A 17314-nucleotide genomic window follows, 5' to 3' on the forward strand; every position below is an offset into this window, starting at 1 on the left:
TCTCTTCCAACAACACAAGAGACGACTCTACACATGGATATCACCAAATGGGCAGCATCGAAATCAGATTGATTATATTCTCTGCAGCCAAAGATGGAGAAGCTCTATACAGTCAGCAAAAACAAGACCTGGAGCTGACTGTAACTCAGATCATCAGCTTCTTATAGCAAAATTCCAGCTTAAACTGAAGAAAGTAGGAAAAACCACTGGGCCAGTAAGATACAATCTGAATCAAATCCCTTATGAATACACAGTGGAAGTGAGGAACAGGTTTAAGGATTTAGATTTGGTGGACAGAGTGCCTGAAGAACTATGGATGGAGGCTCGTAACATTATACAGGAGGCAGCAACGAAAACCATCCCAAGGAAAAGGAAATGCAAGAAGGCAAAATGGCTGTCCAACGAGGCCTTACGAATAGCGGAGAAGAGAAGGCAAGCAAAATGCAAGGGAGATAGGGAAAGATACAGGAAACTGAATGCAGATTTCCAAAAAACAGCAAGGAGAGATAAGAGGGTCTTCTTAAATGAGCAATGCAAAGAAATAGAGGAAAACAATAGAATGGGGAAAACCAGAGATCTGTTCAAGAAAATTGGAGATATGAAAGGAACATTTCGTACAAAGATTACCATAATCAAGGACAAAAGTGGTAAGGACCTAACAGAAGCAGAAGACATCAAGAAGAGGTGGCAAGAATACACAGAGGAATTATACCAGAAAGATATGGAGGTCTCGTACACCCCAGGTAGTGTGGTTGCTGACCTTGAGCCAGACATCTTGGAGAGTGAAGTCAAATGGGCCTTAGAAAGCACTGCTAATAACAAAGCCAGTGGAAGTGATGATATTCCAGCTGAACTATTTAAAATTTTAAAAGATGATGCTGTTAAGGTGCTACACCCAATATGCCAGCAAGTTTGGAAAACTCAGCAATGGCCAGAGGATTGGAGAAGATCAGTCTACATCCCAATTCCAAAGAAGGGCAGTGCCAAAGAATGCTCCAACTACCGCACAATTGCGCTCATTTCACACGCTAGCAAGGTTATGCTTAAAATTCTACAAGGCAGGCTTAGGCAGTATGTGGACCAAGAACTCCCAGAAGTGCAAGCTGGATTTCGAAAGGGCAGAGGAACCAGAGACCAAATAGCAAACATGCGCTGGATTATGGAGAAAGCTAGAGAGTTCCAGAAAAACGTCTACTTCTGCTTCATTGACTATGCAAAAGCCTTTGACTGTGTCGACCACAGCAAACTATGGCAAGTTCTTAAAGAAATGGGAGTGCCTGATCACCTCATCTGTCTCCTGAGAAATCTCTATATGGGACAAGAAGCTACAGTTAGAACTGGATATGGAACAACTGGTTGGTTCAAAATTGGGAAAGGAGTACGACAAGGTTGTATATTGTCTCCCTGCTTATTTAACTTATATGCAGAATTCATCATGCGAAAGGCTGGACTAGATGAATCCCAAGCAGGAATTAAGATTGCCGGAAGAAATATCAACAACCTCAGATATGCAGATGACACAACCTTGATGGCAGTAAGTGAGGAGGAATTAAAGAACCTTTTAATGAGGGTGAAAGAGGAGAGCGCAAAATATGGTCTGAAGCTCAACATCAAAAAAACCAAGATCATGGCCACTGGTCCCATCACCTCCTGGCAAATAGAAGGGGAAGAAATGGAGGCAGTGAGAGATTTTACTTTCTTGGGCTCCTTGATCACTGCAGATGGTGACAGCAGTCACGAAATTAAAAGACGCCTGCTTCTTGGGAGAAAAGCAATGACAAACCTAGACAGCATCTTAAAAAGCAGAGACATCACCTTGCCGACAAAGGTCCGTATAGTTAAAGCTATGGTTTTCCCAGTAGTGATGTATGGAAGTGAGAGCTGGACCATAAAGAAGGCTGATCGCCGAAGAATTGATGCTTTTCAATTATGGTGCTGGAGGAGACTCTTGAGAGTCCCATGGACTGCTAGAAGATCAAACCTATCAATTCTTAAGGAAATCAGCCCTGAGTGCTCCCTGGAAGGACAGATCGTGAAGCTGAGGCTCCAATACTTTGGCCACCTCATGAGAAGAGAAGAATCCTTGGAAAAGACCCTGATGTTGGGAAAGATTGAGGGCACTAGGAGAAGGGGACGTCAGAGGACAAGATGGTTGGACAGTGTTCTCGAAGCTACGAACATGAGTTTGACCAAACTACGGGAGGCAGTGCAAGACAGGAGTGCCTGGCGTGCTATGGTCCATGGGGTCACGAAGAGTCGGACACGACTAAACGACTAAACAACAACAACCCTCCTTGCCTTTCATTCTCCACTCTGTACCATCACAAATACTCCCACCCGCAACCCTTCTTGCAACCATGCAAAATCCCCTTCCCAGAGAGGGTCCCCCTAGATAAGTATTTGCCTTGCATGCACAGCCACTAAATCACTTGGGAGCATGGGAAGCTGTCTCACAGCAGGCCAAACCGTTTGTCTGTCTAGCCTAGTTTTGTCTGTTCTTGCAAGAAGTGCCTCTCCAGGGTCCACGGCAGAGAAAGGTCTTTTTCATCCCCTGTTCCCTGCTTGAGACAAAAGCTTCCAACTTTGTGATTTTGTAATTCTGTACCAGTCTATCCCAGGGGGCTTTTCAAGGCTCCTTACAGGGCTTTTCAGCAACTAGTTTCCACTGATGCAAAAGGCTCAGCGAGTGGCGAATGTGGCCTCACAATGAGAGCACACTTCAACCCAGCATGTGAGTCCCTGTATTCTCTCTCCCCTTTTTAAAAATAAAAATTAGACAGGCTATTGTGTTAAGACACTTGCCCTAGTTTATTTCTTTTGTCTCTGGCTTCTTCATATTCCCACATTTCTCTCAAAGACTCATCCCACAAATCTTACATCCTGCTGTTGGTTCTTCCTTATCTATCTATCTTATCAATCATCTATCTATCTATCTATCTATCTATAGCAAGGCCCCTTGAAAGGTATGGTTTCAGCTTTCATTCTGATTCTTCAAAGGGAACCCCACACTGTAAAATTCCCCAGCTCATCAGCCTCGCACACAAATGCATGCCTGCCTCCATCCTCCTATGGCAATGCCTGTTTCTAAGCAAGCTTCTCTCTTAAAGCCAAAGTTAAAACTACAGGCAGCCAATGAGAAGGGTGGCACAGACTAGTATCTGTGTAATGAAAGAGTCGGTTATCTTCACCCAAAGAGACAAAAATAAATTGCCTATTTATATATTTCATAAAATGTTGATTGTAAAAAACCCCTCAAAGAACCATCGTTCTTAAAGCAGTTACTTTTGAAGGGCTCTGCTTTGATGGATGTTCAATGAGACACAGATACTTGTTCTTTGTAGGAAGCATAGGAGCCAACTCATAGGGGCTGAGGTCTCTTTGTCTTCCCAAAAAATATTTGAGGGGGCCACCCCCGCCGCTGTTAATGGACATTGTCATTCAGGTGGCGTGAGGGTGCTGCATCCTGTGACCGATTATGCAGGGCTTATCTGCCCCTCCCCCAATATTTCCTTCAAGTTCGCATCCTGGTAGAAGGATTCTCATTGGGTGTTTTGTACTATTATATATATATAAAAATCCCGAAAACGGCAGAGAGAGTTAAGCTCCCCCCCCCCTCTTTTTTAAATTAAAAGTTGCAGAATTATATTTTGCGTGCCCCGGAGTCCTGTTGAATTTTGCCACATCATTTTTCATTTTTTTGCCGCAGGGTAATCGCAGCCACAGCAAAATCCAGAAAATGCTACTTCTGCTTAAATTGTGTCTCCATGGGGGAATCACTGCCCATCTTTCAAATGTCTTCAATTGCCCATTTACTGCAAGGCAAGAATGATTGGGAGCAGTATGCTTCTGAATTCCAGAGAGTGTTGTTGCAAATTTAAGGTCTTGCTTGCATGATCCTCCCCATAGGCATCTATGCCGAACTAGATGGGCCACTGGGCTGATCCAGCAGAGCCCTTATGTTCTTACTGTCTGTTATCAGGCTCAGTCAGCCCTTTTGTACTTTCGCTAATCAATACAAGTACTTGTAAGATTGTAGTGAAATCCTATTCACTTCCGCCAGAAGTCAACCCCATTGAAGCCAGTGAATCAGATGGATGTCTCCTTCCCAAGGTACATAACCAGAGCAACTATTTCCAGATCAATTGGCCAGCGTTATCTCGACTTCCTGTTCCTGTTTTTGTCACGTGTTTCCTTTTTTTAATCTCATCATTACTACAGGACAGTGGATCGTGCTGTGGAATTGCTTTAACACAGCAGTGGCTAATCTGTTGCCCTCCTGATGCTGTGGGACTCCAACTCCCAACATCCCAAACCGCCCTGGCCAATAATCAGGGATATTGGGAGTTGCGGTCCACCAACACCTGACGTCATGGACTGGCCGGATGCAGAGGAGTGGTGGGAGGCATCAAACTGGGGAACCCCCCCCCCCAGGGGATGGAGGCTCAGGCTGGTGATGGAATGACAATGAATGGTCTGATGAAGAAGACGGAGCAGACTGGGAGGAAGGAGGTGTTGGAAGCTGAAGAGGGGACAGGGTTTAGGGAGCAGGGAGAGTCTGTGGCAGAGAGACGCCCAGAAGTAGAGGCAGAAGAGGAGAGGGAACAGAAGACAGAGGTGAGTCAGGCTGCTGAAGAATCCAGGGAGTCTCCCCCTCCTCCTGCAACCAGCCCTGTCTCCCCTGCTATCCCAGAACATGCAGAGAAATTATGAGGGTGGAGCAGGTCAAAGAGGCAAGATGAAGGAGTGTCAGATTGCCTGGGAAGAAACTACGAGAGGAGCCTTAGGCAGCAGTGGGAAGGCAGGGTCCCTCAGCCCTTGCAACTGCCTCATGAGAAGAGTTGTTGTGATCATAGAATCATAGAGTTGGAAGAGACCACAAGGGCCATCCAGTCCAACCCCCTGCCAAGCAGGAAACACCATCAAAGCATTCTTGACATATGCCTGTCAAGCCTCTGCTTAAAGACCTCCAAAGAAGGAGACTCCACCACACTCCTTGGTAGCAAATTCCACTGCCAAACAGCTCTTACTGTCAGGAAGTTCTTCCTAATGTTTAGTGATCACTAGGCCTGCACTGTTTTGTTTATTTGAAAAAGTCCACTGACACCAGGTGTTTTACCTCTGTCCTATGCCTGACACCTGGAGGGCCAAAGGTTAGCCACCGCTGTTCTGACAGAGAGCTTTTTGTAATATTAGATGGTGAGATAACAATCTTCTTATTAAGTAGCACCCACCATGTGTAACATACATATGCTGCAAGGATCTTGGAACAAGCTCCATCCTCCGGAGAAGGCCTGGAGTGAGGAGGAAGGGGAAATCCCCACAGATATTGAGGAGAGGGCTCTTGTGCTCAGGTCCTGGTCGGCCATTGTGAGACTAGGATGCTGGACGGAATGGGCCATTGGCCTTATCCAGCAGGCTCTTCTTCTGTTCTTATTTATGTTAAGATTTTTTTTCTGCACGTGCGCGCACTCACGCATACTCCGCCTTCCCTTACCCCTGTTTTGCCATTGCCTCCGTTGGTGGTGCAGGTTTACAAGAAGACTGCAGGCCTCTTTTTGACCAAGGCCTCTACTGAGGTAGGAGAATGCAGGTCTGAGTTGCTAGGCAACCACCGTTGTTTCTAGAGAATAGGAGGGTGTCAGAAGTTGCCTAGCAACCGCCATGCAGTTTTTCTCCCTTTCATCCTAGGCTTGTGTCTGACCGTGCTATCTTGGTGCTCCATTTTGTGCCTCCGGGGCAGGGACTGAGGGGCAGTTTCCTAGGTTACCTGGCCTCTAATTGATACCTGACCAGTTGGGCTGTTGGCGTGCTTCTGCCCCCCTCCCCCCCTTTGCCTCTCCTTTATTTTATTTGACATTTTAAACCTGTGTTATCCTCATTCCTATTCTTACTATTCCCTTTTTTTGCTGCATTCTTACCGGTAATATGAATTATAAAGGGTTTCAGTATCTGTTATTCTTAATTACGCAGGTCAGCATTTATATCTCTTCCTCCCTCCCTTAAACCCTCAAGGAGTTGCAAGCGCACTAGGACTTTACCCCCCTCCCAAAAAATAGTTTTAATTTCTGCAAGAGCTCTATCAGTGGTGGCTACTTTTTTAAAAAAAATTAAATGAACTTTCAGAGCTATTTTTGGAAGATCAGAGCATGAAATGAAGCTTTTGCATCTGATGCCTGCCAGAAATTAGCAGCAGCCGAGCTGAACTGTGGAGCATTAGAACGTAGCTGTTGCATTTCAGCAGTACCTCTGCTCAGGGATTGAATAAAGAGGGCTAATTTCATCGAGCCTGTGACGTCATTCCCCCTTTGTTAACAAGAGTCTATTTTAAGGCTGTGGCAAATTTTGTCGGAAAAGTTTTCTGCACGCAGATGGAGGCTGTGGAATGATAAAACCAGAAGGAGGCACAATTGGTCTTTCGAGCAGCGAAGCAAACTTAAACTGGCTATCACTAGTTTGGCGGTATTGTCCCTCCTGGATGTAAAATGGGCTTGGATAATATCTTCAACACAAAAGCCATAGCCCTGGGGATTTAGACTTCCATTCCTATGCCAGGATAAAATGTCCTATATACAGCAGTGTCCTTTTGAGCCATGAGGGGAGATTTTAGAACAATACGTCGAATATTTCTACAACTAGCAAAACCACATTTATGTATCTATTCCAGCGCTATAGTTTGTCAGATGGAAATTCCAGCCAAAGTATATTTTCGTTGCTTTTGCTTTTGATGCGGTGTAATATCTGTTTATATCTGCCCAAGAAAGGAAAGGAAAGTTGAGCCCGCAGGGTGACAGGGGCACGATCTTAACAACGTTTAGGGCATCTCCCCTGTGGGATGTGCCAGTTATTCTTCAGCATGGGCAGGGCTGAGTGCGAATGCTGATTTGCCAAGCACTAACTACAAGTGTGTACATGTGTACCCACAGAGAGTTGGGGGAGCAAGGTGCACAATTCAAAGCACTGATTTGAATCTTTAAAAGCCCTTAACAAGCTTGGGTTGGACATACCTCCAGAGACCTCTTAGTAACACTGCGGCTGCTAAAAAAGCAACCGGGGACATCATTTTGATTGTACCACCTGTTGCAACAAACGTGAAGAGCAGCAATAACACAGCTGTGAACTTCCTTTCCTTAGAGGTCTGTTACAATCAAAGAACGAATTCTTTGTAGTGGCAGCTCCAGGATTTCCGAGTGGGGAGCTTGTTAGGAAGTCATTCTGCAAAGAAACAGAAAAAGGTGTTTGTAGCTTTAAAGAAATTTTCTTTAATAGTTAGGAGTGACAATCTAGGCTGATTGGTTACAGCTGGGGGTGAAAATAAAAAAGAGAAAGTTGCAGGTTGCACTTGCCTGCAGGAGGAAAGACTACCCACACACTGTGAATTTATACCAGGCATCCCCAAACTGCGGCCCTCCAGATTTTTGGCCTACAACTCCCATGATCCCTAGCTAACAGGACCAGTGGTTGGGGATGATGGGAATTGTAGTCCAAAAATCTGGAGGGCCGAAGTTTGGGGAAGCCTGATTTATACCGTGGTGGAAAGATGTATGTAAATATTTTTGTATATACAGTACAGTGGTACCTCGACTTATGAACGACTCGACAACCGAATTTTTCGACTTACGGGTGGTTTCCGTTCGGATGCCGCATGCTTACGAATTTCTCGACATCCGAACGGAAACCGCGGCGGTTTTAGATATGGTTTTTTTGACTTACGAATTTTTAGATGGGGTTGCTTCGACTTACGAATTTTTTCATTACCAATGCATTCCTATGGGAAATTGCGTTTCCAATGGCGCTTTTCGACTTACGAATTTTTCGACCTACGAAGGTGTCTTTGGAACGGAATAAATTTGTAAGTCAAGGCACCACTGTAGTCGCTTGTGAATAGGGTTGCCAGACTCAATAGTGGACAGGACTTCTGTGCCTTTAATTGCCCTGCTCTCTTTTGAGTCTGGAAACCTTAAAGAGAAACCAGCAGACCCTTTGTTTAATTTCCAAGCAAAGGGTCTGCTGGTTTCTCTTTAAGGTTTCCAGACTCAAAGGAGAGCAGGGCAATTAAAGGCACAGAAGTCCTGTCCACTATTGAGTCTGGCAACCCTACTTGTGAACCAGCCAAGAAATAAAGTAACTCTTGACTGAGTATTTTGCACACGTCTTGTAGTCTCTTGTCATCTGCCGCCAGGAAGAAACTCTGCTACAAGCTGTTTAAAGCGGTTTTACAGAGGAGCCACCACTCCAGCAGCAAGTGCAGTAGAAGTGTATGGGCGGCAACCTCCAACAGGGCTTGGGCAAGGTGCAGTCTAGGCCACGACCTGAATGGGCTTCCTTGCTGTCTCTGCAACCTGTTCACTTGACCAGTCCGCTAGGCAAATGGAGGGTGTTGCTGCATCTCCTTTCTCTTGTCATTGCTTGCATGTTTAGAGAGGCCTGGTGAGCAGGTCATGAGAGCAAGGGCCAGAGAGAGGCCCTTTCTCATGAATGAGCCTAGCCATGTGCTCATTGATGCCACCTTTGCTTCAAGGGCCAGGATTGATCAGGTGTGGCAGAGCTTATTAGCTTGAGGGGTTGTGTGCGTTGTTTTGACTGCTGCTACCTGTCCCCACCCCGCTGAGGAGGGATACGAAATGTTTCATCTACCTGTTTCGAGTTAAATAGATTTCTTTTATTTTGCATATAAAATAGAATGAATGTCTCTGAGAATGTGGTATTTCCTATGTTTCTGCGGATCCCCATTTTTCTTCATGAGGAGTTAAGCACAACTCTAAGAGCGTTGCAATCTCAGAGAGCAATTTCCCCAAATGGGTTTTTACAAATCCATTTCAAAAGCAAGCCATGCTGCGTCGAAATTAAATCCACATGTTTCCTATACTATAACGTTGACCGAAGTGATGGCTTTCATTAAGGGCCTTCTTGCTAAAGAGTAGTTTTTCTTTAAACATAGACTCTTGTACAGGCATCCCCAAACTGCGGCCCTCCAGATGTTTCGGCCTACAACTCCCATGATCCCTAGCTAACAGGACCAGTGGTCGGGGAAGATGGGAATTGTAGTCCAAAACATCTGCAGGGCCGCAGTTTGGGGAAGCCTGCTCTTGTATTTCAGGCCTTGAAAATCCTCCATAATACTTTCAAACAGGAATTTCAGGGACCCCTATCAGTCTAGGTCCCCCACCACCACCATGAAAATTCCTGCTTGGAAGCATCTTTCGCCTTATGCCACACCCAAATTCCACCCATAAGGAAAGAAGGAAGGAAAAGAGGGAACATGAATATCCGGGGAGCCTCCTCCCCTCTTGCTGACCAGCACTTCGCCCAGCAGCAGTGGGTCAGGTGAGGGGAATCAGGAAGTGAGCGGGACGGAGGTGTCAGGGCTCAGCGATGTTGGAGAGCCCTTGTGCCGCCAGAACCAAGAGGTGGAGGGGAGCAGGCAGCCCCTTCCGGCGCCCAAATTAAGGCACGCCACAAAACCTAAGGTCGGGAGGAGGCGTTTCGGGGTCCCGTAGCCGGAAACGTCCACTCCCGGATTCTGCAAGTGACTGAGAGGTCATGTTTTCTGCTATCTCCGCATTGTAAATACTATGCACAATAAATCTCTTAAAGGCAGAGCGGACTTGGGCATCTTTACTCAAGAGTAGCCGCAGCAACACCCTTACAATAGCAATTGTGACTTTGTGTGGTTGTTTAGGGGCCCTTCAATAATAGATATAAGAAAGTGCTTGCTCTTATGTGGAAGGAAGCCCTCACTGGGACTTAACTCCTGAGCATATGTACTGAGCTGAAAGGGACATAAAAGTGTGGGGGGGATTAAGAATTTGGTCCCCAGATGTATGTTGGGATTAAAGTGAATCCCAGGTCTGAAAAGGTTGAAGTCTGTTATTCTGCATTGACTAGCAATAGCTATCTGGGCTTTGAACCTGAGCTACAGCTGCTGTGAGCCTCGGAAGGGACATGTGCCTGGGATGGTGCTGCAGGTATGGCGAGGAGTAGTACCCAGAGGAGGAGGGGGATTAGGTGTGCATATGGTAGATTTGGAGGAGTAGACAGGTGCTTTCCCCAGAGCTGTGTGCCAGACACAGTGCAAAACAGAAAACTTACAATGGACACCAACAGTACAGAGCTCCCCATCGCAAGTAAAACATTGCCTCCAGGTGGCTGTGTTTTGTTACTGTCAGGGGATTGTTGCGGCTACTCTCGAGTAAAGACGCTCCAGTCCGCACTGTCTTTAAGAGTTTTATTGTGCATACTATTTACAGTGCAGAGATAACAGAAAACATGACCGCCTAGTCCGATTCAGAACCCGGCAATGGCTGCCGCCTGCTTTTCGGCCAGCATAAAAGCCTGGGCACCCCAAAACGCCATCCCTTTGCGTGTGGGCGCGCGCCTCAATTTGGGCGCCGGACGGAGAGGTTTCCCCTCTTGCTAGCTGGGGCGGCGCCTGGGCTCCGATGTCTCACTGAGTCCCTCATCCACTGACCCTCAACCAAAGCAGTGCCAGGGCTCTGGTACGTCTCTGAGCCCTTCCTGCATGCTCTGTTCTCCGTGAGGTTGCCAGGGCTCAGACACCTCACTGAGCCCTCTCTCCAAACCGCTCCATTCCTCCATTCCTCCATTCCTCATCCCCTCCTCCTGACTCACTGCTTGTGCTGTCGCTGGGCGAAGTGCGGGTCAGGATGACTGGGGGGGGGGGCTCCCTGTAGGGAGTCCCCTTGACAGTTACAAAGAACATATTTATTTCTCAATCTTTCTCTCTTTTGGGCTGCTGACAATGTCACCAATGATTTCTCCTGGGTATGTGAAGGCAGACGAGCTCTTGAGAAATATTTGTGGGCTAGTAACTTTTGTGGACTTATTTCATGCCAATGTACGTACCTAAAATGACTAGATGAGCATAACAGCTGTATCTGTCTGGGTCTCTACCATGCCTGTGGGCAGTTACTGAGTTACCAGTAAATTAAGGGTTCAGAAGGGAGGAGACTGGCTGGTGACAGCCATACGGGTTTAGGAGAACCGCTGGATTGGGAGTTGGGTTTTGTTATTAAGGAGTAAGGAAATACCCACCTACTTCCCTCCACAGAGGTTGACTATGGAAAGCCAAGAGGCTGGCAGGGGGAATTGAATGGGGCAGCTGGAATCCTGAACAGGGCACACTCCATACTGCAACATTTTGTTGCAGGCCCCACTTGTCAAGAAAATCGACAGTTGTGGACAATTGGAGCATAAGTACACCCGCTGCTGGGACAAAGAGAAACCGAAGGACATAATTGTCATGCTCCGCTCGTAAGCACACTGTTCTGACATTCAGAAGAGAATTGTGGACTAGACAGACCTTGCTCTGGATCCGGCAAGGCAGTCCTTATGTTCTGATGCGTCCAGAGGGTCTGATCACGTCAGAGGTGGCGGCACTTGCCTGCATCAGTGCTAAATTTATGGGTTCCAGGCATATTCCAATATAGCAAAATCCTCTCAAAGAGGCAAACAATACAGAGACTAAACAGCATTAAATGCTTATTGTTCGTAGAAGGAAGGCGGCTGAGGAAACAGTGGGAGCCTTTTGTAAGAAGCTGAGCGTGGGCAGTTGGTGAAATTTAATAAACCAGGCTATGCTGGAAGCCTGGCTTGAATCCTTGGCTTTGTAATTGCAAGAGGTGCCCAAGGCCTGCATTACTTTTCCTGGGGGAGATTAAGTTCTCGCTACACCAGCGCACAAGAGATCAAGAGGCAGGGAAAATGGTTAAACTCTTGGCCTCAGGAGCCAAAAGTTCCCGGCAGCAAACTTTCAGTAGCAAATACTTTGTGGCTTAGGGCAGGCAGACTCTTAATTCCAAATAAGCAAATCCATAGGAAGGAGAAGTAGGGATGGCTTGTGGCCTGGCGTTATCGGACAAGCGATAAGATGGCTAGTTGTGTATTGAAGACATGTGAGGTCAAGTCATTTTTATGGCATCAGGTGGGATTTGCCTGTATTCCAAATTGGCTGGCCACCAGCTCCTCCTCATTGGTCTAGAACAGGCTTCCTCAACCATGGCCCTCCAGATGTTTTGAGACTACAATTCCCATCATCCCTGACCACTGGTCCTGCTAGCTAGGGATCATGGGAGTTGTAGGCCAAAACATCTGGAGGGCCGAGGTTGAGGAAACCTGATCTAGATCTAGCAACCCTAGATGCAGCATGGAGACTTCATTGAGCTTTGAAAGGGCTTTGGGAGGCAAATTAGCATTATTTATATCAAATGATATATGGTGCTGGAGGAGACTCTTGAGAGTCCCATGGACCTATCCATTCTTAAGGAACCTATCCATTCTGAAGGAAATCAGCCCTGAGTGCTCACTGGAAGGACAGATCCTGAAGCTGAGGCTCCAATACTTTGGCCAACTCATGAGAAGAGAAGACTCCCTGGAAAAGACCCTGATGCTGGGAAAGATTGAGGGCACAAGGAGAAGGGGACAACAGAAGACAAGATGGTTGGACAGTGTTCTCGAAGCTACCAACATGAGTCTGATGACCAAACTGCGGGAGGCAGTGGAAGACAGGAGTGCCTGGCGTGCTCTGGTCCATGGGGTCACGGAGTCGGACACGACTAAACAACAACAACAACATATCAAATGTTGGTTTGTCCAGAGTGGGCGCTCATCTCGCTTTATTGGCCGAGGGAGCCGGCGTATAGCTTCCAGGTCATGTGGCCAGCATGACAAAGCTGCTTCTGGAGAACCAGAGCAGCACACAGAAGCGCCGTTTACCTTCCCACTGGAGTGGTACCTATTTATCTACTTGCATTTTGAAGTGCTTTCGAACTGCTAGGTTGGCAGGAGCTGGGACCGAGCAACGGGAGCTCACCCCGTCACAGGGATTCGAACCGCTGACCTTCTGATCAGCAAGCCCTAGGCTCAGTGGTTTAACCCACAGCGCCACCTGGGTCCCATGTAAGAGCGGAGACATCGATCTATATCTATATCATCTATCTATATATCATCTATCTATCTATCTATCCATCCATCCATCTACTGTATCTATCATCTATCTATCATCTATCTATCTATCTATCTATCTATCTATCTATCTATCTATCTATCTATATCATAGGAGATGTGATAGATAAACAGGTTCCATTTTAATAGAAGTTTAAAATAGATGAGCTGCTGTTCAACCCCCGTGATAGGAGTTTGCAAGCTGTTGAGTCCCCTCAGATCTGCCGAATGAAGAGTTAAGTGTAATCTGGAAGTTGGCCTACTCCTATAGCTGCAGAATTCGATCCAAATAAAGGTATCACTTTGAAGGGCTTCTGTCTCTCTCTCTCTCTCTCTCTCTCTCTCTCTCTCTCTCTCTCTTTCTTTCTTTCTTTCTTTCTTTCTTTCTTAAAAATCACATTGCATCCCTTATTCTCCATGCCAATGTTATAGCTATCATATCAAACAACGACTCACTTTCTATATAACCTCTTTAACAATGATTTCCCTCTCCTTTTCTCTCTCTCTCTCTCTCTCTCTCTTTTTTTGTCTACATGGCCCGCCAAATGCAATTTCACCTCTGTGCAAGCAGCCTCCTGGAACTTTCCTAGCTCTAAGAAATGCCCCTTTCTCTCCCAGCCGCTCTTCTCTTTGAATAGTCTTTTCCCACCCCCACCTTCCCCCCTTTGCATTATTTTGCCTATGCCTTTAGCAGCGGGAGCAGCATTCGGAATGCAAGCGCCTGCTCCGATGTCTATTTAGGCATCTTTGCATGCTCTGCCACGCATTCCCTCGTCACAAACGCTTGCTCCAGCGTCATGTTTACACTGCAGAGTGGTATTATTAGCTTCATGCGTATCGCTCATGCTTTGGAGGGAAGGGCTGGGTGTGAAGACACGCTATTCCGAAGCCCCCTCTTTGAAAGAAACATTGGAAAGGATTGTGCGAGATCAAATATCCAGCATGGCCTCACATAATGTATACACATATAAAAATTTGTATATATAACACGTATTATTGACTGCAGCCCTTGGCGATGCACAATGGGCAAGCTGGAAATTTGATCTTCATTGACTTTGCCACCTCCGAGAATAAAGAAAATGGGTAGAAGCGAAAATAGTAATTGGAAATCGCTCCTGTGGAGGAAAGCTGTCATGAGAGGCGGATTGATTTGGCAGTGGCAGAAGTAGCGCTATTGATTGCGAGTCCTTAGTGAATTAAAAAGAAGACCAGGAGCCTTAATACACCCCCTCTCTTTCCTTTTGTGTCTGTGGGTGTGGGGGGGACGAGAAAAAGAAGTGGCGACTTGGATTGCGCTGCTGGGATAAAGACTTACAAAGAGGCAGGGGGATGCTGTCTGGCTCCTTCGGCGAGCGACCTTGGCAAGGGGTTGCACACTCATCTCGCATTATTGGCCAAGGGAGCCGGCGTATAGCTTCCAGGTCATGTGGCCAGCATGACAAAGCCGCTTCTGGCAAACCAGAGCAGCACATGGAAACGCCATTTACCTTCCCGCTGTAGTGGTTCCTATTTATCTACTTGCATTTTGAAGTGCTTTCGAACTGCTAGGTTGGCAGGAGCTGGGACCAAGCAACGGGAGCTCACCCCGTCACAGGGATTCAAACCGCCGACCTTCTGATCAGCAAGCCCTAGGCTCAGTGGTTTAACCCGCAGCGCCACCTGGGTCCCTATTTATTCTACACATATTGCCACTATAATACCCACTGTCGGAGGCAGCAATGCTTCTAAATACCAGTTGCTACTACACACAGTTCCTACTTACAGGTTTCCCATAAACATCTGGTTGGCTGCTGTGATAAGAAAATGCTGGACTTAGATGGGCCGCTGAATTGATCCAGCAGGTTCCTGGATCATGAAGCAAAGGGGCATTTTGAGTGCTGGTTCCCAGCCATGGCCAATGCTAGGTTGTGCCCCTTCTGGAAAGAGAAAAAGATATTTAATTTCATTTTTTATTTTGCTCCATGTGTTTGTCCGTACAACCTGCAACCCACCAAGTTTTGCAAAGCCCCACCAGCCAGATATGGCAGTCCTTTAAGGGCTTAGTAAGTTTCCTTGTTTTTTGCTGCCTGCCTTGGACTGCAAAACCAGGGGTGATGTCTAGGTCCTGGCAGGCCACACTCAAAGTCAATGAATGGCCAACTAGATGTCTTTGGGAAGCCCACAACCAAGACACGAGGGCAATAGCTCTGTCATGATGTACCCCAGCTACTGGTATTCAGAATCATATTGGCTTTGATCCTGGAAGTAGTATATCATTGTCTTGACTAATAGCCAAGGATAGCCTTGTTCTGTATGAATTTGTCCAAACCTGACAGGAGCATGTCAGCAATAACTCACACGGCTTCAGTTAACTCTTTAGTCAAAGAAGCAAGACAGCTCAGGAGGCCAGGCCTAGTGAGCAAAGCAACTCGTCTCGGTAGAACTTGCTCCTATGAGGCAGTTGTGGGGACTGAAGGTCCCTGCCTTCCCACTGCTCCCTAAGTCTCCCTTCCTAGTTCCTTCCCAAGCAATCTGAGGCTCCTTTGTCTTGCCGGTCTTTGCTCCGCCCTCGCCATACCGCTTTGGATTCTGGGAAACCTGAGGGGAGGGGAGCTGGTCGCAGCAGAAGTGGGGGACAGCCCGGTCTCCTCATGAGCCCGACATATTGCTACCTCTTGGCTCTCCTCCTCTCCAGCCTCTGGTTCTGGAGTGCTCTCTGTCACACACTCTTCCTGCTCACTAAACCCTGTTGCCTCTTCAGCTTCTGCCAGCTCCTCCTCCCAGTCTGCTCCCTCTTCTCCCTCTGACCACTCATGGTTGTCCCACCACCAATCCTCTGGCCCTGAGGCTTCTTCCCTGGGGGGTTCGCCAACTGGTGCCTCCCACCACTGCTCTGCATCCAGCCAGTCTGTCTGTCTGTCACAAAACACCTTGTAAAATTGTAGGGTGGTAGCTCAGTGGCAGAGCTTCTGCTTTGCATGCAGAAGGTTCCCAGGTTCAATCTCCAACATCTCCAGGTACACCTTGGAATGTCCCATTCCTGAATACCCGGAGAGCCACTGCCAGTCACTGTAGGCAGTATTGAACTTGGTGGACCAATGGCCTGACTCTGTACAAGGCACCTTCTGTGTTCCCAAAGACTCTGTGATTCTGAGTGCAAATGCCTGCTGTCTCCGTACACACACAATCAAAATGCTGATTTCTGCAACAAATCTTGCCTACTTACAGTTAATTCTCAGAAATAACAGGTGATTTCCCCCTCTTTTCCACAGATTGTTATGGATTTCAAACATCCGGATGGACATGCCGCAGCAGTTATGCTGCCTCAGCGTAGCTTGCTGGTAATGTCTGGAGAATCTAGATACCTCTGGACCCATGGGTAGGTGTCAGGGGATTGTTGCGGCTACTCTCAAGTAAAGACGCTCCAGTCCACTCTGTCTTTCAGAGTTTTATTGTGCATATTATTTACAGTGCAGAGATATCAGAAAACATGACTGCCTAGTCCGATTCAGAACCCGGCAATGGCTTCTTCCACGTCTTGGACCAGCATAAAAGCCTGGGCATCCCAAAGCGCCTCCCCCTAGCCCTGCGTGTGGGCGCTCGCCTCAATTTGGGCACCAGAAGGGGCTGCGTTCCTTCTCCTGCCCTTTGGCCTCGCTGCGCTGTCCTTCCTCCTCTGACCAGCTGGCTCGGTGCCTTGGCTCTGACATGTCTGAGAGCCCTCTCTCCATCCCGCTCCATTCCTCATTCCCTCCTCCTGACCCACTGCTAGTGCTGTCACTAGGCGAAGTGCTGGTCAGGATGACTGGGTGAGGGTCCCTTTAAGGAGTCCCCGACAGTAGGTGTTGACATGCATAAAAATGGCAGAGCAGACTGCCAGAAGACTTCCCTTCTTGTTTCTTTAGCAGTCACCAGTTAATAATGATACAGTGGTGCCTCGCTAGACAAATTTAATTCGTTCCACAGGTCAATTCATGTAACGAATTTTTCGTCTAGCGAGTCCCAGTTTCCCATAGGAATGCATTGAAACTTAATCATGCATTCCTATGGGCTCTGGGGGACTGGCGGCGGCATGCGACGGGGCTTCGGAGAAGGTCTCCGAAGCCCCATACGATGCCGGCTGTGTGCGAGGCGGCGGCGGAGAGAAGCTCTCTTCTCCCGGCCGCCACCTCGCCTGCCTTCCCTGGCATGGGGCGCTGAGAGGCGGCAGCGGGAGAAGCTCTTCTTGCTGCCGCCTCCCGCCTGCCTTCCCCAGCATGGGGCGCAGCTTCAGAGACCTCTGAAGCTGCGCCACATGCGGGCTGTGCATGGCAAGGCGGCGGCAGGGAGAAGCTCTTCTCCTCGTCACCGCCTCTCGCCTGGATCGGACAGGCGG

The 17314-nt window shown here is 47.6% G+C and overlaps 1 protein-coding gene and 1 long non-coding RNA gene across 2 annotated transcripts in view; both read left to right on the forward strand.

Moving 5' to 3' along the window:
* Positions 1-17314, forward strand: part of LOC132592013 (uncharacterized) — a 182371-nt gene that overhangs the window by 62925 nt on the left and 102132 nt on the right. The window lies entirely within an intron of this gene.
* The window catches only part of ALKBH8 (alkB homolog 8, tRNA methyltransferase), a 55585-nt gene that overhangs the window by 21475 nt on the left and 16796 nt on the right, over positions 1-17314 (forward strand). The window contains exon 8 of the mRNA XM_035115569.2: positions 16212-16318. Within this exon, the coding sequence (XP_034971460.1) occupies positions 16212-16318 (107 nt within the window). The remainder of the gene's footprint in view (positions 1-16211; positions 16319-17314) is intronic.

Source organism: Zootoca vivipara, chromosome 4 (genome assembly GCF_963506605.1).
Source record: "Zootoca vivipara chromosome 4, rZooViv1.1, whole genome shotgun sequence".
NCBI lineage: Eukaryota > Metazoa > Chordata > Lepidosauria > Squamata > Lacertidae > Zootoca > Zootoca vivipara.